This window comes from Elephas maximus, chromosome 3 (assembly GCF_024166365.1).
Source record: "Elephas maximus indicus isolate mEleMax1 chromosome 3, mEleMax1 primary haplotype, whole genome shotgun sequence".
Taxonomy (NCBI): domain Eukaryota; kingdom Metazoa; phylum Chordata; class Mammalia; order Proboscidea; family Elephantidae; genus Elephas; species Elephas maximus.
Genome location: NC_064821.1, coordinates 98,042,733 through 98,066,303, shown reverse-complemented (window position 1 = coordinate 98,066,303; position 23,571 = coordinate 98,042,733). Strand labels below are relative to the sequence as shown.

Here is a 23,571-nt window from a genome sequence, read left to right as displayed (position 1 = left end):
TGAACAATATATACAGAAATAGTTAACTGGGAACCTGATTTGCTGTGTAAACTTTCACCAAAAACATAACAAAATATTTTTTAAAAACACAAGACCTAAGACAAAAAAACACACACACAAAAAAGCCAGAACAAACCTCTTGTGATGTCGAGTCGATTCCGAGTCATAGTGACCCCATAGGACAGAGTAGAACTGCCCCATATGGTTTCCAAGAAGTGCCTGGTGGATTCAAACTGCCAACCTTTTGGTTAGCAGCTGTAGCTCTTAACCATTATGCCACCAGGGTTTCCCAAGACAAAAACAGTCTTAAATAATTGTTTGGCTTAATGGTGACTTTAGGAAACTGTTTTCTCAAGGCTCGAGGTTTAAAAAGATCACCCCAGAGCAATGGCTTGGGTAGGTCACCTCAATAGCCATGGAACCCAGAAATCTGGACTCCAGGGGAATTAAACTCTGTTTCTCAGTTTCCTCCTTTTGATCAGGATTCTGCTATAGAATCTTTGATCAAAACATTCAATAATGGTAGCCAGGCACCATTCATTTCTTCTGGTCTTATGGCAAAGGAGATGGTTGTTAACGGTGGCAATCAGACACAAGACAAATAATCCAAAAGCTGGATTATATGAAGAAGAATGATGCATCAGGATTGGAGGAAGACTCATTAACAACCTGCATTATGCAGATGACACAAACTCGCTTGCTGAAAGTGAAGAGAACTTGAAGCACTTACTGATAATCAAAATCACAGCCTTCAGTATGAATTACACCTCAACATAAAGAAAACAAAAATCCTCACAACTGGACCAATCAGCAACATCATGATAAATGGGGAAAAAATTGAAGTTGTCAAGGATTTCATTTTACTTCGATCCACAATCAACACCCATAGAAGCAGCAGTCAAGAAATTAAAAGACATATCGCATTGGGCAAATCTGCTGCAAAAGACCTCTTTAAAGTGTTGAAATGCAAAGATGTCCCCTGGAAGACTAAAGTACAACTGACCCAAACCATGGTGTTTTTAATCGCCTCGTATGCATGTGAAAATTGGACAATGAATAAAGAAAACAAAAGAAGAATTGATGCCTTCTAATTGTGGTGTTGGAGAAGAATATGGAGTATACCATGGACTACCAAAAAAAGAACAAAATCTGTCTTGGAAGAAGTAAAACCAGAATGCTCCTTAGAAGTGAGGATGGGGAGATTACATGTCACTTACTTTGGACATGTTGTCAGGAAGGATCAGTTCCTAGAGAGGACATCATGCTTGGTAAAGTAGAGGGTCATCGAAAAATAAGAAGACCTTCAATAAGATGGATTGACACCATGGCCGCAACAATGGGCTTTAGTATAACAGTGATTGTTAGGATGGCGCAGGACCTGGCAGTGTTTCATTCTGTTGTACACAGGATCTCTATGATTCGGAACCAGCTGGATGGTACCTAACAACAACAGCTTCCAACATCAGAACAACACACAGACACCCACAGTACGACAAACTGACAGACATGTGGGGGCAGTAAAGTAGAAGGTCAGTGAAAAAGAGGAAAACCCTCAAGGAGATGAATTGACACAGTGACTGCTACAATGGGCTCAAGCATAACAATGATTGTGACGATGGTGCAGGACCGGGCAGTGTTTCATTCTGTCGTCCATAGGGTTGCTATGAGTTGGAACCAATTCGATGGCACCTAACAACAACAACAGGCAGATTAGAAGAATGAACAAATCTGTCTTGGAAGAAATACAGCCAGAATGCTCCTTAGAAGCAATGATAGTGAGACTTTGTCTCATATACTCTAGACATGCTATCAGGAGGGACCAGCCCCTGGAGAAGGACATCATGCTTGGTAAAGAAGAAGGTCAGCACAAAGAAGGATACTCTCAATGAGATGGATTGACACAGTGGCTGCAACAACGGGCTGAAACACAGCCACAATTGTGAGGATGGTGCAGGACTGGACAGTGTTTCATTCTGTTGTACATAGCGTCGCTGTAAGTTGGAAACAACTTAAAGGCACATAACAACAGGCAGATTACACAGAAAATAAAGCTAACCCTTAGTCTTAAGATGGGTTCTCTAGAGAAGCAAACAAATAAAGAGTATAAATATACATATAGAAAGAGATTTGTATCAAAGAAATGGCTCATGCAGTTGTAGAAGCTGTAACGTCCCAAGTCCGAGGGTCAGAAAAGAGGCTTCTCCTGATGCACATAGCCACAGGGGCTGGCGAACCCAAGATTGGCAGGCCAGAGAGCATCGCTGTTGCTCACAGGCTGTGAAAATCGATGAATCCCAAGATTGGCAGACAAGACCAGAGATAAGCTGCTAGCTCAAGTCCCAAGAACCAGAGGTCAGAAGAACAGAAGTCAGCTGTAGGATCCAGAACAAGCAAAATAAACCCAGGAAGGAGAGAACGAAGAGCAGTGAAGAACGGAGAGATGAAGGCTGAGGGGGGTGGTGAGCTGCCATGGGCCCCACCCCCGCCAGTGCTAACTCACAGCAGATCCCATCATGTGGGTGATCACGTATCAAATCTCAACAGGAACGTGATCCCAACATTATATGACTGCCAAAACACTGAGAATCATGGCCTAGCCAAGATGACACGCAATCTTAACCATCACACCCTTCAATCCAGTAATTAAAGAAAAATTTTCATTTTAACAGTGAGAAACCCAATTTTTTACGTACTCTGATGCCAAAACTCTGTAAAACCCTCATAAATTAACCTATCAAACTTTAGCCATGACAGATAAAACTTTAAAATGAGGAATCTTTTAGCTCTTTGTCTTGATCACATGTCTCTTATGGTACAACTTTTTAAAGTGGCAAAAATGAACATGTTTAAGCCTGGTACTGGTATGATGACAGATACATTGACCAATGGAACAGAATTGAGAACCTAGATGTAAATCTATCCATCTATGGTCACCTCATCTTCAACAAGGGCCCAAAGTCCATCAAATGGGGAAAAGACATTCTTTCTAAGAATTGGTATTGGCAAAACTGGATGTCTATCTGCAAAAAAAGGAAACAGGACCCATATCTCACACCACACACAAAAACTAATTCAAAAAAGGATCAAAGACCTAAATATAAAGCCAAAAACTATGAAGTTCATAGAAGAAAAAATGGGATCAACAGTAGAGGCCCTAATACACAGCATTAACAGGATACAAACCACAACCAACGACATGAAAACTCCAGAAGATAAACTAACTGAATCTTCTAAAAATTAAACACTTATGCTCATCAAAAGAGTTCACCAAAAGATTAAAGAGAGAACCTACAGACTGGGAAAAAAAAAAATTGGCTATTACAAATCAGACAAAGGCCAAATCTCTAAAATCTACAAGAAAATCCAACACCTCTACAACAAAAAGGCAAATAATCCAATTTAAAAAATGGGCAAGGGATTAGAGAAATGCAAATTAAAACTATGGTGAGATTCCATCTCACTCCAACAAGGCTGGCATTAATCCAAAAAACACAAAATAATAAACGTTGGAGAGGCTGCGGAGAGATTGGAACTCTTATACGCTGCCGGTGGGAATGTAAAATGGTACAATCACTTTGGAAATCTATCTGGCGTTTCCTTAAAAAGTTAGAAATAGAACCACCATACAACCCAGAAATCCCACTCCTCAGAATATATCCGAGAGAAATAAGAGCCTTTACATGAACAGATATATCCACACCCATGTTTATTGCAGCACTGTTTATAATAGCAAAAAGATGGAAGCAACCAAGGTGTCCATCAATGGATGAATGGATAAATAAATTATGGTATAGTCACACGATGGAATACTATGCATCAATAAAGAACAGTGATGAATCTGTGAAACATTTCATAACGTGGAGGAACCTGGAAGGCATTATGCTGAGTGAAATTAGTCAGAAGCAAAAGGAGAAATATTGTATAAGACCACTATTATAAGATCTTGAGAAATAGTATAAACTGAGAAGAACACATTCTTTTGTGGTTATGAGAGGGGGGAGGGATGGAGGGTGAGAGAGGGTTATTTACTGATTAGATCGTAGATAAGAACTACTTTAGGTGAAGGGAAGGACAATACTCAATACAGGGAAGGTCAGCTCAACTGGATTGGACCAAAAGCAAAGAAGTTTCCTGGATAAACTGAATGCTTCGAAGGTCAGTGGAGCAAGGGCGGGGGTTTGAGGACTATGGCTTCAGGGGACATCTAAGTCAACTGGCAAAATAAATTCTATTAAGAAAACATTCTGCATCCCACTCTGAAGTGTGGCGTCTGGTCTGGGGTCTTAAATGCTAACAAGCGACCACCTAAGGTGCATCAATTGGTCTCAACCCACCTGGATCAAAGGAGAATGAAGAACACCAAGGTCACAAGATAATTATGAGCCCAAGAGACAGAAAGGGCCACATGAACTAGAGGCTTACATCATCTTGAGAAGAGAAGAACTAGATGGTGTCCGGCCACAACCGATGACTGCCCTGACAGGGAGCACAACAGAGAACCCCCAAGGGGGCATGAGAACAAGTGGAATGCAGACCTCAAATTCTCATAAAAGGACCAGACTTAATGATCTGACTGAGACTAGAAGAATCCTGGCGGTCATGGTCCCCAAACCTTCTGTTGGCCATTCCCCAAGACAACTCATCAGACATGGAATGGACTGGATGCTAATGAGGAGTGAGCTACTTGTATCAGGTGGACACTTGAGACTGTGTTGGCATCTCCTGTCTGGAGGGGAGATGGGAGGGTAGAGAGGGTTAGAAACTGGCAAAATGGTCACGAAAGGAGAGACTGGAAGGAGGGAGCAGGCTGATTCATTAGGGGGAGAGTAAATGGGAGTATGTAGTAAGGTGTATATAAGTTTATATGTGAGAGACTGACTTGATTTGTAAACTTTCACTTAAAGCACAATAAAAATGATTTTTTTTTTAAAATGGGCAAAGGAAAGAACAAACACTTCATCAAAGAAGACATTCAAGTGACCAGCAGACACGAGGAAATGCTCGTGATCACTAGCCATTAGAGAAATGCAAATCCAAACCACAATGAGATACCATCTCATCCTGGCATTACTGTCAGGAATCAAAGAAATAGGAAATAACAAATGTTGGAGAGATTGCAGGAAGACCAGAACTCTTATGCACTGCTGGTGGACAAGCAAAATATTACAACCATTTTGAAAAACGATATGGCACTTCCTTAGACAGCTAGAAATAGAAATACCATATGATGCAGCAATCCCACTTCTAGGAATATATCCTAGAGAAATAAGAGTCATCACACGAATAGACATGTGCACACCCAAGTTCACTACAGCACTGTTCACAATAGCAAAAAGATGGAAACAACCCAAATGCCCATCAACGGATGAATGGATAAGCAAACTGTGGTACATACACACAATGGAGTATTACTCAACGATAAGAAAAACGACGAAATCTGTGAAGCGCCTCATAACATGAATGAACCTGGAGGGCATTATGCTGAGTGAAATAAGTCAACCACAAAAGGACAAATATTGTATGAGACCACTACTGTAAAAACTCATGAAAGGGTTTACACACAAAAAGAAACAATCTTTGATGGCTAAGAGGGAGAGGAGGGGTGGGAATGGAAGAACACTAAATAGACAATAGATAAGCAGTAACTTTTTAACTTTGGTGAAGGGTAAGACAGTACACAATACAGGGGAAGCCAGCACAACCTGTACAAGGCAAGGTCATCGTAGCTCCATAGACACATCCAAACTCCCTGAGGGACTGAATTGCTGGGCTGAGGGCTGTGGGGACCACAGCCTTGGGGAACATCCAGCTCAATTAGCATAACATAGTTTACAAAGAAAATGTTCTACATTCTACCTTGGTGAGTAGCATCTGGGGTCTTAAAAGCCTGTGAGCGGCCACCTAGGTTACTCCACTGGTCTCACCCCATCTGGAGCAAGGAGGAATGAAAAAAACTAGATATGTTGTGGGGGGAAAAAACATCAGAGAGTTTAGTAAAGCAAAAAGAAAGTTTTATTCAGCATATATTCAAAAAAAAGACAAAAGTGAGAAGCAGACAAAAATGCAACCAGAGCTAATGCCTGCCCGTGTCCAAGGAAATGTTACAAAATAAGCAAGAATGGGAAAACGGACAAGCGTGCTGCCACAGCCACTGCTGCCCAAGTCCAGAGAATATTACAGAACAGACAGAAGTGGAAAAATGGACAAGCCCACGATGCCAGAGCCACGTCTGTCCAAGTCCGAAGAAAGTTGCAAAGTCATCAGTATATATTAACATTACAAAATGGGCAAAACCACTGAAACTTCACCTTTTCACAAATTGGCTAGAAACTGTGATCCTACATTTTGAATTGTCTTTCTTAATGATCATTGGTGCAGGTTTCGGTAACCAACAGTCAGGAGCATCTTCATTGGTCCGACAAATTTTCTGTTCACCAAATGCTGATAGAAAAAGATATGAGTGGAAAGTGTTTTGTGTTCTGGTTTATGTGAAAGGTTCCCTAAAAGATATTGTCCAAGATTATCTTAGCTATTGTCTTTAGACCTCAGGGCCCAGTTGATATGTCCTTGTGAGCCCTTGTGAGCTTAGCAAGCTGGGTCACATTCTCTACGCTCAAGGACAAGGAATAATAATTCCAATAATATTTTCTAAATCAGATATAAGGGACAGATTAGTCCAAAGGACTAATGAACCACATCTACCACGGCCTCCACCAGACTGAGTCCAGCAAAACTAGGTGGTGCCTGGCTACCACCACTGACTGCTCTGACAGGGATCACAACAGAGGGTCCCAGACAGAGCTGGAGGAAAATGTAGAACAAAATTCTAACTCAAAAAGAAAGGCCGGACTTGCTGACCTGACAGAGACTGGCGAAACCTTTAGAGTACGGCCTCCAGACACCCTTTCTGGTCAGTAATGAAGTCACTCCTGAGGTTCACCTTTTACCCAAAAATTGGACAGGCCCATAAAATAAAACCAGCCCAGGGGCAAGGACAAGAAGGCAGAAGGGAACAGGAAAGGTGGTAATAGGGAACCCAAGGTTGAGAAGGAAGAGCTTTGACATGTTGTGTGGTTGTTAACCAATGTCACAAAACAATACGTGTACTAACAGTTTAATAAGAAACTAGTTTGTTTTGTAAACCTTCATCTAAAGTACAATAAAAAAGGAAGCAAAATAGAGAGAGGAGAAGAATATAAGAGAGGAAGATCCTAAGAATAAATATTTGAGATCATTTAAATTAAAAAAAAAAAAAGAGCATGTTTATAAACAGACCAAAATATAAATCCTTTCTGTGACATATAAAAGCAAAAAGTATATAAACTTAATCCAATTTAGTCTTGGAAATTATTTTCAAGCCTATATACCACAGAACATAATTACTGATTAAATAAACTTCATTTAAACATTCTAAATTTTTTTCAGTTTTTAACTTTTTTCTTTAAATCAATCATTGTCCCTATTTTTTCAATCTAGCCTTAGGCTTTTTAAGATTTTACAAACTTGTTTTAGAATCACTAGTTTCTTCTCCGGAGCACTGACAGCGCGGTTGTTGAAAGTTTGGCTGCTAACCAAAAGATCAGCTGTTCAAATCCACCAGCCACTCCTTGGAAGCCCTATGGGGCAGTTCTACTCCGTCCTAAAGGGTCACTATGAGTCAGAATTGACTTGATGGCAGTAGGTTTGGTTTTTTGGGTTTTTTTTTTAGTTTTTTCTCCACCAGGCCATTTTACTCATTAATATACATAGACCTTAAGTCTCTGGGTAGGGTGGAGCAGAAAGCCTGCCTGTGGTTAACCCATATCTTGGTTCAACATTTCCCAATTTCAGGTGCATTTTCATAGTGGTTTTTATCCTTTGGCTTTAAATTTTTTTTCAACACTAGGGATGACTTGTATTTGGTTCTTTAATGTTACAGATCCACCCAGTTCTGATAACTGTGTTAAGACAATATCTGTTTTATTTTAGCCCTCAATGTCCACCTTATTTACCCTATTTTTTAATCTTTAAAAGATCTCCACCCTGCTGGGAGGAGCCCTGGTGGTTAAACATTTGGCTGCTAACCACTGAATAGAATGTGAGGTTTTTTTTTTTTTAACTGTTGGGAACAGTCCCTAGACTCTTTATTTTGTGTTTACTATTCTCGGTTCAGCCTTCCTTCTTTAGCATAACCTTTTCTTTAACAGTTTTATAGATAAACTCATCAGATCTTAGCTAAACTTTTATACATCCTTCTTTTAATCTTTCTAACTTTCTGTATTTTATCTAGGTTTTATTTCATGCTTCCCTCATTTCATGGAAACCATGGCGGTTTATGGTTAAGCGCTACAGCTGCTAACCAAAAGGTCCACAGATCAAATCCTCCAGGTGCTCCTTGGAAACTCTATAGGGCAATTCTACTCTGTCCTGTAGGGTCACTATGAGGCGGAATTGACTCGATGGCAGTGGGTTTTCTTGTTTCATACTGGAACAACCAGTTTTTAGCTTTAAGACAAAATTACTCTTTTTCTCTTAACAAAACACATCCAGCATACTCAAATCTAGCCTAAATTACTTAAAAAGATTTTTGAAACTACTTTTAAGTGGACATACTACAAAATGTAAACACTTTTGTTAGAATGAATTCACTTTCATTCATTCCTGGGAATATTAGGACTATTTAATTTATATAAGCACTTATTTATCACTAAACCAATCAGAATAAAGCTCTTTGAAGAAATATTATAATCTAATCTAATAATACCACCCTGAGGTAGGAAAACATTGCATTTTCTTAACCTCCTCCTGCTCTGACCCTCACCAGCTCCATTGTCACTCCCATGCTATACCTCCAGTCTCTCCTCTCTCCCTTCCCATCTCCTCTGGACAATTTCTAGTCAGACTCCCCCTTCCCCCCACCCCAACCCTGACTATAGGCACCAATATCACCACCACTCTCACCATGCTCTCCATCTCCAGGCCAAGTGATACCCCTCCCTGCTTGAAGTGACCCTTACATTGGCTTCTGGGACAACTCATTGCAACCTATCTGTTCAGTCTCACTCTCCTTTTTGGATTCCTTTTCTTCCACCTGGCTCCTCAAACGTCAATGTTCCCCAGAGATCTGCCTCTCCTCTCTTCATCTCAAATGGGAAATGATGTTCACATCCTTGTCTTCGGCCTGATCTTTCTCCTGAGTCCCAGACCTCTGTATCCAGTTCCCTCCTGGGCAGCTCCTCAGGGGTGCCCCACAGCCCCCCACAACTCCACAGAGCCTGAACCACACTCCTTCCAATTGGCTCCTCCACCCACCTACCTGGCATTATTCTAGACTCTTCCCCACACCCCTCCAATTGGATCAGTCACCAGGTACCTGTGGACTTCACTTTGAACCAAAGTCCCTGTGCATGTTACAGGTGATTATTGGGCTCATTCAAACTCTAACTAACACCCCACACTGGGGCCCCCAGGACACCCTGTGCTTGAGATAGTGACTCAGCCTCTTCCTTCCTGATGGACTTGCCACCCCAGTGGCCTGAAGGAACCAGGTCAGCTGCCAGCCTATCAGCCTCAATCTCAGAAAGATAATCTATCAGCCACAATCTTGGATGGAAGGAAAATTCAAGCCTCAAGACAGGTTTAATTTGTCCTTGTCACCAACCCTTGCCTGGCCTGTGGAACTCCTAGGGGCAGGGCAAAAAGCCCTGGGGTTAAAAGAGGAAAGGATATGAGAGATAATCCAATCCAGCAGTGTCCTTTTATATAGTGGGGGGAGACACCTGCTCAAAGTCTCCAGCAAAGCCAGGCAAACCTGGGACTAGATCCCTGGTCCCTTAACTCCCAGGCAGCGGTGGACAGGTGGGGGGTTTGTTCCAACACTCTCTGCTGCTCCTTACTGTGCTCAAAGGTCATCTTGGGGGTGGCAAGATTTTCTGCTTGACCTGTTAAGAGCCTGTGAGGGTGAAGGCAGGAGGAGGAAGGAGGGAGGCGGTGTCTCAGGAGCCATCTTCACCCCGGGACATTCCAAGGCTACAGGAGCTGGCCAGGCCTGGGGGGAGAATTGAGTGCTGCTGGGGGCTCCTGTCTCCCACCCAGTCCCAGCTGCAGAGAGCCTCAAGGGGACCCTGAGCCGTGAGGAGCATTCCCCAGAGACGGGCATCATGGCCTGCAGGCAGGGGTGCTCAGGTAGACAGAACAAGTGGGCACTTGTTGGCAGTTTCAGTGTGGCTCTAGTGTTCACCATTGGGATGGTCCTGTGCTTCACCCTGCAACAGAGCACCCAGCCAGGTAGGAGTCACTCCTTCCTCACACCCCCAAGACTTCTTCCCAATCTTCCATCCCTCTTCCCCACCGATACTCATTCCCCATCCACAGCTCCTTTTCCTCTCCCATCCCCCAACCCTACCAAGACTTTAGCCCCAGCAGAAAGCCCCGTTGGCTCTCTTTCCCCTCCTTCACCAGGCTGCAGTTACCTACAGGCCACCAAATCTCAGGCTTCAGCCCATGCATCTCCTGTGCCTTCAGAAGGATATTCCTTCTTGTGGGTTTCATGTGGGCATCCCAAACTCCGCACACTGAGAGCTGAAGCCTTCCTCTTCTTCCTCTCCCCCACACCTCCTCCTGCCTGCACCCTCTCAGTGAAGGGACTTCCACTCACACAGGAACCTGGGAGTCACCTCAACCCCTCCTCCTCCCTCATCTGTCTCCTGCGAGCCTCAAGGGCTCTGCCTCTGTCTTCCTTGTGCCTTCCTATCCCCTACGCTCCGTCCCCGAAAGAGCCCTGGTGGCGTGGTAGTTAAGCGCTGATTGAAAGGTCAGCGATTTGAACCCACCAGCTGCTCCACGGGAGAAAGGTATGGCAGTCTGCTTCCGTAAAGATTACAGCTTTGGAAACCCTATGGGACAGTTCTACTCTATCCTATAGGGTGGCTATGAATTATAATCTATGCAATGGCACAGAACGACACCCTATCCCCAGCAGCCCTGCCCCATCACCTCAGGCCTCAGGGTCTCCTCTGGGACCCCTGCAGTGGCATCCTCCCTCCATGAAGACCCTCTGTCTCCTGCCTATTCTCTCCAGCCCTTGCTCACTTGGGACACTCCCTTGACACACAGCCCAAAATCCTTTGTGGTTGTTCAAGGCCATTTGCAACCTGATCAGAAGCCTCCAGTCTTACCCTATTCCATTCTTCTACATTCCGTCTGTCCCAGGCCAATGCCCATTCCTTTAAGCAGCCACGCTCTTTCCTATTCTCAAGTCTTTGCTTACGCTGCTACCTGTCCAGAGTAAACTAGTTCCCCTTTCTATCAAGTTTACGCCCACCCTTCAGACCTCCTCTTCAAAGTTTCCTCCTCTGAACTTCCCACCTTTCTTGGCTGCCCTAGCCCAGAAAGGCCCAGGAGCCCACTATTTCCCTCTCTCGCAGCACTGACGACACTGGGGTTTTGCTGTCTCTGCTATTGCATGTGCTGGGCACACAGTGGGAGCCCAGGGGTGAGTAGACAGGGTCCTGGGGCAGGGAGTGCTGTGAACATCCCCTTTGACCTTCATTCCAGGCTGTGAGCCAGACTTGGCCTGTCGCCCCGACGCAGACATGCTGGACTATCTGCTGAGCCTGGGCCAGATCGGCCAGCGGGATGGCCTGTTGGTCACCTGGTACCATGCTGCCAATAGCCGGGCAGAGATGGGGGCTGCCCTAAGCAGTAAGTGCAACAACTACCAGGATAGGGACAGGCAGGGTGCAGGGTGGAGGAGGTGGAGGGAAAGCAGAGGCTAGGATAAGACAACACTGTAGTCACAAAGAACTTCCTGCGGGGTGGTATTATTTTTGTACCCTCAAGTCAATTCCAAGTCATAGCGACTATAGAAGAGAGTAGAACTGCCCCCATAGGGTTTCCTAGGCTGTAATCTTTTCTCCCCACAGAGCTTCTGGTGGGTTTGAGCTGCCAACCTTTTGGTCAGCAGCAGAGCACTTAACCATTGTGCCACCAGGGTTCCCTGCGAGGTGGCTTTATGATGGATTTACACGTTCCTGTCATACTTCCCACAAGGAAATGGGGGCTCAGAGAGGTTAAGTGACTAGCTTAAGGTTGAGCAGCTGATTAGCTTTGAGCCCAGGATCTGAACCAAGACGTCAGATTCCAAAGGCATCGCTGTACTGCCCTCCCTTCCAACTACTCCTCCCAGGACCTGTCTGGTGACAACTGTCCCTGCTAAGGAGGTCTTTGCAAAAACCCTAAGGAAGCCAGAAGACCTGAGTTTCAGGCGCCATGCTACCAAAACCGAGCTGTGGGCACCTGAGGAAACTGTAACTCCTGAGCCTCAGATACGAAATTACTGTGACAACCAGTCGACACCGCTCACTGTGGGACACCTAACACAAACATTGCCCTGGGTTCTCCTGGGATTACCATGCAACCCATTTTATAGAAGAAAAACGGAAGCTCAGAGAAGTTAGGTGACTTTCTCAAGGTGACACTGTTTGAAGGTGGTTAAGCCAAAATATAACAGGGTTTTTTTTTTTTTAAGCCAAAATATAAGCCCTGAGCTGTCAGACTCAAGTCCATACTCTGAAACCACATTACGTTTGTCCCCTGCTTAAAGAGGGAAAACGACCTCTTTGGGGGCTGTTGTGAAGCTCAAGCCGATAATGTTTTTGAAAGTTCTTGTGAACTATAAAACGATGACTATGAAAAGATGAAAGCAACAGTTCTCCAAGTTGAGCTTGCAGCTTAAGACACAGATTGAAGACCCCACCCCCAGCAGTTCTGGGGTGGGGCCTGAGAACTTGCATTTCTAACAAGTTCCCAGGTGATGCTGAAGCTGCTGGCCCCATTACCCATTTTGAGAACCTCGGCTCAAACACAATCCCCTCAGTTTCAGGTGAGTAAAATGGGTCTCAAGTGGGAGAGAAACTTGTCCAAGGTAAGAAGCAGATCAAGGTCTAGGTGCCAGGCCTCTGGCTCTTATTCTTACAGGGTCACCAGGCAGAAGGCCTGCGAGTAAGTGCCTGGGAAAAGCTTGCTTAATGAATGAAGCGGTAGTTGGGGAGAACTTTCTGGAAGAGGTAGGCTTGGTGGTCAGCAGAAGAGAGGCAGGCTGGATGGGGCCAGTTTGCCTGCTGCTCAGGCATTTCTTCTGATTAGAAGGCTGATTGACCAACTTTGATAATAAGAACAGAGACCAGCCCCCTTAGAGAATAAGGTCAGACAAGGAGGATGCTTATCTGGAGAAATAAGTCCTGAGAGAAGGCAAGGAGGACCCACCACCTCCAGTCTTGTCCCAGAGTGAGCCCTAAGGCAGCAGAGAAGCAAAGTCCCACCAAGTTGGGACTTTGGCCAAAACCAAGAGCCCCATCTCCAGCAGAAGTGGGGAAAGTCACCCCTTAGCACAGCTCCAGGGCTCCAGAGAGGACCCCAGATCTACTGATCAGAAACTGCATTTTGGACATGATCCCTGGGTGATTTGTTTGAGAGACTACAGTGGCTGGCATCTACAGAATGAGGAAGAGAAAAAGATGCAAGATGATATTGGAAAATTTGTCAGGTCTGATCACTTGAAGACTATGTGAGGAGCCTGGAGTTGATTTTCAGGGCAATGGGTGTTTTTTAACAGGTGGGTGACATGATCAGATACATGTTTACAATACTCACTGTAGTGGCCTTGTAGAAATGAAATTGGAGGGACTCGGGACAGCGTGAGAATGGTCAGAGGGCTATGAGCGGAAACCGTGTGAGTGGAAAAGTCCCTTCCAATGCTAACGGATGTTACCTGAGCTAAAGTGACCCTCCTGCCACTAAGCTCCTCAAGTGCTGAGCGCCTCTCGAATGGCCTTCCAGTGTCTGCTTCCATGAGCTATCTCAGCTCCCTGTTTACTAGACTGAGCTGTTTAGTTGTTGTTAGCTGCCGTCGCATCAACTCATAGTCACCCCATGTGCAACAGAACGAAACACTGCCCAGTCCTGTGCCTTTTTCACTGACCCTCTTCTTTACCAACCATGATGTCCTTCTCCAGGGACTGGTCCCTCCTGATAACATGTCCACAGTATGTGAGACATAGTCTCACCATTCTCACTTCTAAGCAGCATTCTGGTCGGACTTCTTCTAAGACAGCTTTGTTCCTTCTTTTGGCGGTCCATGGTTTATTCAATATTCTTCACCAACACCGCAATTCAAAGGTGTCAGTCTCTTTGGTCTTCTTTATGCATTGTTCAGCTTTTGCATGCGTATGAGGTGATTGAAAACACCATGACACACCTTCGAGCAGATTTGCCCAAAGTACTGTGTCTTTTGATTTCTCGACTGCTACTTCCATGGGTATTGATTCTTGGTCCAAGTAAAATGAAATCCTTGACAACTTCAATCTTTTCTCCGTTTATCATGATGTTGTTGATTGGTCCATTTGTGAGGATTTTTATTTTCTTTATGTTGAGGTGTAATTCATACGGAAGGCTGTGATCTTTGATCTTCATCAGTAAATGCTTCAAGTTCTCTTCACTTTCAGCAAGCAAGGTTGTGTCATCTGCATAACACAGGTTGTTAATGAGTCTTCTTCCAATCCTGATGCCCCGTTCTACTTCACATAGTCCAGTGTCTCGGATTATCTGCTCAGCATACAGATTGAATAGGTAAAGTGAAAGGGTATAACCCTGACTCACACCTTTCCTGACTTTAAATCACGAAGTATCCCCTTGTTCTGTTTGAACAACTGCTTCTTTCTTGATCTATGTTGGATCTGTGTAGTGATCAACACAGTTGAATGCCTTTGCATAGTCAATAAAACACAGGTAAACATCCTTCTGGTATTCTCTGCTTTCAGCCAGGACCCATCTGACATCAGCAATGATATCCCTGGTTCCATGTCGTCTTCTGAATCTGGCTTGAATTTCTGGCAGCTCCCTGTCAAATGTACTGCTACAGCCGCTTTTGAATGGTCTTCAGCAAAATTTTACTTGCATGTGATATTAATGATATTGTTCGATAATTTCCACAATGAATTGGATCACCCTTCTTGGGAATAGGCATAAATTTGGATCTCTTCTGGTCAGTTGACCAGGAAGCTGTCTTCCAAATTTCTTGACAGAGATGAGAGAGCACTTTCAGAGCTGCATCCATTTGTTGAAACATCTCAGTTGGTATTTCATCAGTTCCTGGAGCCTGGTTTTTCGCCAATGCCTTCAGTGCAGCTTGGACTTCTTCCTTCAGTACCATCAGTTCCTGATCATATGGTACCTCCTGAAATGGCTGAACGATGACCAATTCTTTTTGGTATAGTGAGTCTGTGTATTCCTTCCATCTTTTGATGCTTCCTGAGTCATTTAATATTTTCCCCCATAGAATCTTTCAATGTTGCAACTCAAGGCTTGATTTTTTTTAGTTCTTTCAGCTTAAGAAATGCAGAGTGTGTTCTTCCCTTTTGGTTTTCTATCTCCAGGTCTTCGCACATGTCATTATAACACTTTATTTTGTCTTCTCGAGCTGCCCTTTAAATCTTCTGTTCAGCTATTTTACTTCATCATTTCTTCCTTTCACTTTAGCTACTTGACATTCAAGAGCAAGTTTAGAGCAGTGATTAAATTAAGTGCATGAGCTAAAAAGATAAATATAACAATGTTCAGTGCTGGTAAGTGTGCAGTGAGATGGGAAATCTTTTGCACTTCAGGTGGGAACGGGAATCAGAACTTTTCCAGAAAGTAACTTGATAATTTAAAAAAAAACCAAACCCATAGTCATCAATTTTGACCATGGCAATGCCACGTATTACAGAGTAGAGGGGCTCCATAGGGTTTTCTTGGCTGTAATCTTTATGGAGTCAGGCCTTTCTAACCACAGTGCCGCAGGGTGGGTTAGAACCACCAACCTTTTGCAAATGGGTCAAATGCAACCCATTTGTGCCAACTAGGGAGCTTTTTGATAATATTCAGTAATATTTTGATAATATTTGGTAGTATTTTGAAAATATTTGATAATATGTGCTTTAAAAATGACCCTGTGCTGCCCTGACTCAGATTCCGTAAGTAGGGATCAGAAATAATCAGGATAAAATAGGCATCATTATTTATTAATAGCAAAAAATTAAGAAACTATCAAAATAGCAGAGGAATAGGGGTATGGTCAGCTCCACCATTTGTGAGGACACTCAACTCCGGCTTTTGCAGCCATATTTTTAAAAATTAGACATATGAAGGATTGTGAAAATGTGTTATAATGTTAAAAGGAAAAGATACAAAATTATAAATGCAGTGTGGTCTTAGCTGTGTAAAAACTATACATAGACAAAAGATGGAAGAAAATACATCAAAACATGAACAGTGAGATGCAAGTAGATTTTTCCCTCTTCTTCCTGCTTTATGGTATTTTCCAAATGTTCTATAGTAATTATGTAATATACTTTTATGATAAGGAAAATTAATATTTGAAAAGGGAACTGATATGCGTTTGGCCCCAAAACAGGTGATGTCATGGTCCTGGAGGCAGATGTCACAGTGGAAGGGTTCAACACTGCCAATGAGACAGGGGTCCCCATCATGGCACACCCCCCAGCCATCTACAGTGACAACACGCTGCAGCAGTGGCTGGAGACTGTGCTGATCTCTTCCCAGAAGGGTAAGGGCCCCTTTGAAGCCCCGCCCCCCCGGCCCCCCAGTGCTCTGGTCCCCAGCAGCAGTACAGGATCCCACCACCTGGAGGCAAGTCTAGTTCTTGCCAGGACTTGCTCATTCATTGCCTTGGCTTTCACATGCTGAGTTCCAGACGGTGAAGGCTAGGTGAGATGTGAATGTGAACGTGCATGTTCAGGGTGTTCTTTCCTGGACGCACAGGTGAGATGTGAAAGTGCAGGGTAAACTGCAAAGTGCCAAACGTGTTCAGGGTGTTCCTTCCTCACTGGCTTCCTGCCTCCAAACTCAGCCCCTCTAGTCTTCCCCCAGTCATCACACACACACACCTGAGTCAGCTTTCCAAAGGACCAATTTTAGCATGCCACTCCCCTGCCCTGACCCTCCATGGTTCCCCATTGCTCTCAGGGCAAAGTGTTATCTCTTTGACCAAGTTCTCAACATCCCTCTATAACTTCTAAACCTCATCTCCTGTCATACCTTTCAACCCCATCTCCTCAAAAAAAGACGTCCATGTGCCTTTGTTCATGCTGGGTCCCTTCTCTAGCTAGTCTGCCCTTCCCTACTATGGGACACTCTCCACTACTCAAACGGTCCTTCCCAGAGGCCAAATGACCTTCCTACATGCTGTGGTGGCTTAGGGCAATCTGAGCCTGTCCTGTCCAGGAATCACAGCTGCTTTCCACCAGATGCTTGACTACCTCCCTGCACCAGCCTCACCAAGACCCAAGTTCTTAGCTGGCCTCTGCTTCCTCACCTCTGGGGATGGGAACTCACTCCTTCTAAAGATGGACCCTTCCTCTCTGGGATAGCTTTGCCTATTTGAAATCCCTTTCTCACTCTCAGCCAGGATATGGTCCCTGTCCCCCCAGTTCCCATTACACACATGCACACACACACACACACCCCTGCACTCTCTGCCCCAGGAAGTCACGTATTCCTGGTTCCTTCTTCCTCAAGCACCAGGGGCATTGACCAAGCCCTTGGCTTCCAACTCACAGGCATCAAACTGGACTTCAAGAGCCTCAAGGCTGTGGGCCCCTCCCTGGACCTCCTGCGGCGGCTCACAGAGAATGGGAGAGTTCGGAGGCCTGTGTGGATCAACGCCGATATCCTGAGGGGTCCCAATTTGCACATCTCAGTCGAGGTCAATGCCACAAGGTCAGTGTCTGCTTCTCTCCCAGCTATGTCAACTTCCTTCAACAACTGGCACAGGGAGTGCTCGGGGGATCTGTGCTAAGTTTTCCTCCAGTCACATCACGGAGCCTCACCTCTGAGCCTTTGCATATGCTGTTCCCTCTGCCTTGAATACCTTTCCCTATTTTCTGATGAACCTCTGCCCAGTTATTACCACTGAAAACTTCCCTAACATTCCAGGCTGTGTAAGGGATTTCCTCCAGGTCCCTCAGCCCCCACACTTCCAACACAGCCCTGTTTCACTGGGTGGTCACTGTCAGTTTACAAGTCTGTGGCCCCTACTGCACTGTGGACTCCTTGAGGGCAGACAAAGCCAAGTCCTCTCTGTATCCCCAATGACCAGCACAAGGCTTGGCTTGCTGGAAAAGTCGAAACGGTCAGTTCCTTCCCCAGCCCCTTGGAATCCCAGCACTGCCACTACCAACCAACCCTCACACACACACAGGCTGCATAGTGCTCTATTGTTTACAGGGAAGGTCCACACAGAAACAGAGGATGTATCTGATTTGATACTTACATAGCACTGCCAGGTTAGGGGTATTTTTATTTCTCCCCATTTTATAGATGAGAAGGTTGACAATAATTTTGGCTTTATTTGTTGAATGTTTATTATATGTCCCAGGCACTATTTTCAGCACTTGACATGCAGTATACCATTTAATTCTTGCAATGAGAATGAGGTAGCTACTATTTTTATTTTACTAGTACAGGAACTATCTCGTAGAAGTTAAATGACCTGCTTCAATCTAGTAGAGAGCCTCTGGGTGGTGCAAATGGTCAAGTGCAAATGGTGCTAAAGGCTGGTGCTACAAACCCACCCAGAAACATCTCGGAAGGCCTGGCAATCTGCTTCTAAAAGGTCACAGCTTGTGAAAACCCTATGTGAACGGTTCTACTCTGCACACTTAGGGTCACCGTGAGTCAGAATCAACTCGACAGCAACTAACAACAACAAAAGTTTAGTAAGTGATGGAGCAAAGATTCAAAACCAGGCCTTTCTGATTTTAAATTCCATGCCCTTTACCATCCATCTCTCCATCTGTCCATCCGCCCAGATAGCAATCCATCCATCCAATATTTATTGTGCTTCTCAGACTGAGGTTCATTTGAAAGGCAGCAATTTGTAAACATGTAGTCAATAGCCCAAGATAAAAATGGCTTGTCTTCTAGAGAGTTAATTTTACTCAATAGTTTGGGGGAAAACATTTTCCTATTAAAATTTGCACCAGGGCAAAATTGGAATGAAATAAAAAATTAAAATATGAAACCTAGAGACTCTCAAAGCTAGCAGAGCCCAGATCCGCACATCCTGAGGCCCTGGACTCAGTCTCCTCCATTCACAGGGGACATTTGGGGAGCCCTGCCCAGTCTCAATGCACCCCTCTTTGAGAATCACAGAGATTAAGTGACTTAGCCAATATCTGTCAGGACCTGAACCCAGGCCTCCTTGACTCCAAAGACCATGCCCTATTTGTGGACCCTTGAACAAGCCACTTATGTTCTTCAGGACTCTGCTTCCACACTTAAATCAGAGATTCCACAGGCTCTGCCCTGTCCTAGCACCATGGTGGGAACCCAGGAGGAGAGAAGGGGCCAGCATGGCCCTGACTGACCAGCACCTCTGGTTCTCTGCAGGTTTCTAGCCCTGGTCCAGGAGAAGTATCCTGAGGCCACCCTGTCTCCCGGCTGGACAACGCCCTACATGCCCCTGACCCTGAACAGGACGTACACACGTGCCATGGTGGAGGAGATGCAGGGGCTGGTGGGAGCGTTGCCACAAAGGGTCACCTTCCCCGTGCGAGCCATCATGGTGCGGGCTGCCTGGCCCCACTTCAGCTGGCTGCTGGGCCAATCTGAGAGGTGAAAACTCCCAGGCCCCAGCCACAGCCTCCCTCCAAACCTACCCCCAGGAACTGCCTCCCAGGAAGATCCCAAACACTCATGGCTAGAAAGGTCTTAAAGATCGTCTGGTCTAATTCTCACTGGTGCTCACACCATCTACAACAGGTTTTGCTTGCACGCCTCTGCCCAACACCTCCTGAGACAGCCCTTGCATTGGTGGTAACTCTCTGCCTGTTGGGTAGTGTTCATACTGAGGTACAATATATCTCCCTGAAGCTTCCTCCCGTGGGAGCCAGCTGTGCCCCTGGGACTACAAAGATTTTGTCTGCAGTTTGCCCCAGGATAGTCCTGTTCCAGGATAGCCCTTGAGTATGCCCCCCACCCAGTTGGCTCCAAGCTGCCCAGCTCCAGCTACTCCCCACAGGAGGCCTAAGGCTGCCTCTTCTCTGCATGTCTGACATGCCCCCACTCTGTCCTTGTCCCTTTGCTAAAACGGGACCCAGAAACACACATCCCAAGTGAGGAGGCAGGGCATACTAAGACTCCCTCTGTCTGGGCCTCTGCTTTCTATCCTCTTCCTGAACCCCCTTTGGCTTCTTCTGCCCCAGGAAGGGGGATGGTGCTCAGGGAGAAGTGGCTGGTGGAGGCTGGAGGGCAGACACTTCACCCTCCTTGGGGCTCGGCTGGGGCCCAACCTGAGTGCAGAGGGTGTGCTGAGGGCCTCAGTGGGCCCAGGCAGGCAGCTGAGCCAGCTCTCTGGGCCCCAGGTACAGCCTGACCCTGTGGCAAGTTGCCTCGGACCCCCTGTCAGTGGAAGATCTTCTCTACGTCCGGGACAACAGTGCCACCCACCAAATCTACTATGACATCTTTGAGCCTATCCTGTCGCAGTTCAAGCAGCTTGCTGGTAGGGCAGGGTCTGGGGAGGAGGGCGGTGTGGGCTGGATTCTGCACAGGGTGCAGCACTTGGCGAACACTGGAGAGGAGCTGAAAGGGGAGGTGCATCGAAGGGGGAAATCCTGGGTGAAATAGGAGGAAGGTCCTACTGTGTGCCAGACCCCGGGCTGGGCATTGCCACAATGGGATGCTATCTAAGCCCCATATATCCATGAAGCAGGAATTCCATTTCATGGAAAGGGAAACTGAGGGTCAGAACAGTTAAGTAATTTATACAAAGTCATCCAGCTTGTAAATGGCACAGTTCAGACTGGAACTCAGCAAATTTCAGACTGACTGTTTCAGAGAAGCAGCTTCCTCTTCTTCCCTTGCCCAAACCCCTCATTCCCTTGACCCTGAACCTAGGAGAGCCTACAGTTAAGCCATCTCTATGGGGCCCCAACAGGCTCAACAGTCTCTAGCTTTCCAGGGAGGTAACAGTTGAGAAGGAGGGACGTCAGCTTCAGGGCCAGAGACCTGGTTCCATCAGGTTCCAAACCCAGTGACGCTACTTACTGCTTGTAGGACCTTGGGCAAGTCACCACTTGTAATTTATAAAATAGGAAGCAGCAGCTAACTGGAAGGTTGCAGCGAGGCGTAGAGAGAACACCAGTAGCACCCTGGACAATGGAATGTGCCCTGGGAATGGAGGCCACTTCATCTTGGCTATTTGGGGCCCCACAGGGAATGCCACTCGGAAGCAAATCTACTACACAGGAGGCAGCCTAACCCCTCTCCTCCAGCCCCCTGGGGGAGACGGTTTGGGTGTGGAGTGGCTGGTTCCTGGCATCCAGGACAATGGGAGAACACCAACAGTTACACTCCCAGGTAATGTCTGCCTTCAGCCCCTGTGCTCCTGGTTAAACTGCGGGGTTTCCTTTGCTTGGGATAGGTACCTCAGGACTCTGTTACCATGGCAACACAGACCTATGTAAGCCACAGGTGGGATGAGGGTGGAGGGAGGAAGTACAGTGGAGCCAAGGACATGCCCCCCTCCCCCCACCTTCAGAGCAGTGCCGTTGAACCCTCAGCCACATAGAGCTGCAGGAGAGGTAGGAGCGGACTACAGGGCTGAGTCTCGGGAGAAGTCAAGAGCTGGGCTAGCAGTCTATCATGCTATTCTGATGAGTGCCAGGCACATTTATAAAGCAACCCTTCCACACTCGGGCCCAGAACTGGTCAACAGATTCTAGGCAGTTGAGGCACCTGCTTCTTCTCCATGGTGGTCCTTGTAGCCTCCTCCACTGCCCCTTTGACAAGGGCCTCCAGCTCCCCCATGGTAACTTGAACCCAAGATACTGTAGCCTCTGCTGCCTCTTCCAGACAGAGAAGGCATGATCCTACTGAACACCAGTCTCCAGGAGCCTGTAGCTGGGGACCTTGTGCCCATCGTACATATCCCAGGGGGCTCTGCCCTGACACTGGAGTCGTGCCTGCTGCAGCTTGCCACGCGCCCTGGACGCTGGGGTGTCCACTTGCACATAGCAGAGCCCACAGCCCTCCGGCCATCCCTGGCCATGCTGGCCCGCCTCTCTACCCTGGGCCACCTGTCTCGGCCTGTGTGGGTCGGGGCCACACTCTCCCATGCGAGTTTTTCGGTCCCTGGCCACGTGGCTGGCAGGGAGTTTCTTGCAGCCGTGGCTGAGGTGTTCCCCCACGTGACGGTGGCCCCAGGCTGGCCTGAGGAGGTGCTGGGCGGTGGCTACAGGGAACAGCTGCTCACAGATATGCTGGACCTGTGCCAAGGGCTCTGGCAACCCATGTCCTTCCAGCTACAGGCAAAGCCTCTGGGCCAGAGCATGCCTGGAGTTGTGACAAGGTTGCTGGCAGTCTCCCCCCGAGCCACCATCACAGTAGAGCACAACCCAGCCGAGGGCAGCTATGCGGTTGGGCGGGCAGGGCTGCTGGCAGCCAGGGCCGTGGATAGAACCCGGGTCTACTACAGAATGCCCCAAGATTTCCGCAAGGACTTGCTGGCAGACGCTGGCAGAAACTGACCACCCAGGGCTGCTAGGCCAGCAGACCCCAGGGTCAAGGCTTCCTATGGGAGACCAGGAAGGAATAAATGCCTCTGCCTTCATCCATGCTCCGTGTGTGTGTCCTCGGGGCAGTATGGAGGTGAATGGGCACTGAGACGCCTAGAGGGCCTGGAGGCTGGGGGCCAAGTCGTTGCGGTTGTCCAAGAGGAACTGCTCACAAGCCTTGCAGGTGGTGTAGAACTCAGAGGAGAGGCCGGCCACATTGGTGGTCACGTAGTTGAGAACGCCGGTGGTGGCCTGGTTGTAGTAGGATACCTGCAGGACAGTACGCCACACTCAGGGAGGTGGACAGAAGAAAAGGGCTGCTGCAGGGGGAGGAGCTAAGAGGGCAGGAGGCAGATGGGATCGCCTTGCTCACCTTCTGGGAGGGGAATGAATACACCTTCCCCAGCATCCCGGAGTCTTAGAAGGTTGCATCATTAGTAGGGGTGACCTCCTCCAGCCAGTTCTCCGAGACCCCTCCTCAGGCTGCTGACAACCCTGGCTTCCCTCTGTCACCACCCACCATACTGGAGGGCAGGGCCTGCGTGTGCTCTGTCTCTGGAACCCAGCACTGAACCCCATTTAAATGAAGGTGCTCTGGGGCCATTGAGGCAAGTGAGGCAACAGCCGCTCCCTTGGAGGTGAGCCCAGGGAAGCTCCTCAGCTTGAGTATTCATTTAGCAAACACTGGTTAACTGAAAGGTTGGAGGTTTGAGTCCATCCAGAGGCACCTTGGAAGAAAGGCCTGGTGATCTACTTCCGAAAAATTAGCCATTGAAAACCCTTTGGAGCACAGTTCTATTATGACACACCTGAGGTCGCCACCGTCAGAACTGGTTTGGTTGGTTTTTACAGCTCAGTCTCTACCTTGGCAAGTCTCAGAACTAGACTGGGGGCTGCAGGGTCCTCACAGAAGCTCTGAGCCGCAAAAGGGGAGCTGCAGTGTCCCCACCCTCGCCTTCTCTGAGCCTCCTCCCCA

General features: G+C 46.7%; 2 protein-coding genes across 7 annotated transcripts in view; one reads left to right on the top strand and one right to left on the bottom strand.

The window, feature by feature from the left end:
• Window positions 1-10,139: 10,139 nt before the first annotated feature.
• Window positions 10,140-22,568, top strand: FAM151A (family with sequence similarity 151 member A). Its single transcript, XM_049879346.1, has 8 exons — window positions 10,140-10,266; window positions 11,536-11,682; window positions 16,433-16,585; window positions 17,598-17,757; window positions 19,429-19,653; window positions 20,403-20,542; window positions 21,256-21,399; window positions 21,895-22,568. The coding sequence occupies exons 1-8, from the start codon at window positions 10,140-10,142 to the stop codon at window positions 22,566-22,568; spliced, it is 1,770 nt and encodes a 589-aa protein (XP_049735303.1).
• Window positions 18,367-23,571, bottom strand: part of ACOT11 (acyl-CoA thioesterase 11) — a 75,720-nt gene continuing 70,515 nt past the window's right edge. For 5 of the 6 annotated variants that reach the window (XM_049879341.1, XM_049879340.1, XM_049879343.1 and 2 more), the window contains one exon: window positions 18,367-22,865. In XM_049879341.1, coding sequence (XP_049735298.1) covers window positions 22,710-22,865 — 156 coding nt within the window. In that variant the 3' untranslated portion in view covers window positions 18,367-22,709. The remainder of the gene's footprint in view (window positions 22,866-23,571) is intronic. The other variant, XM_049879342.1, reaches the window with a different exon arrangement.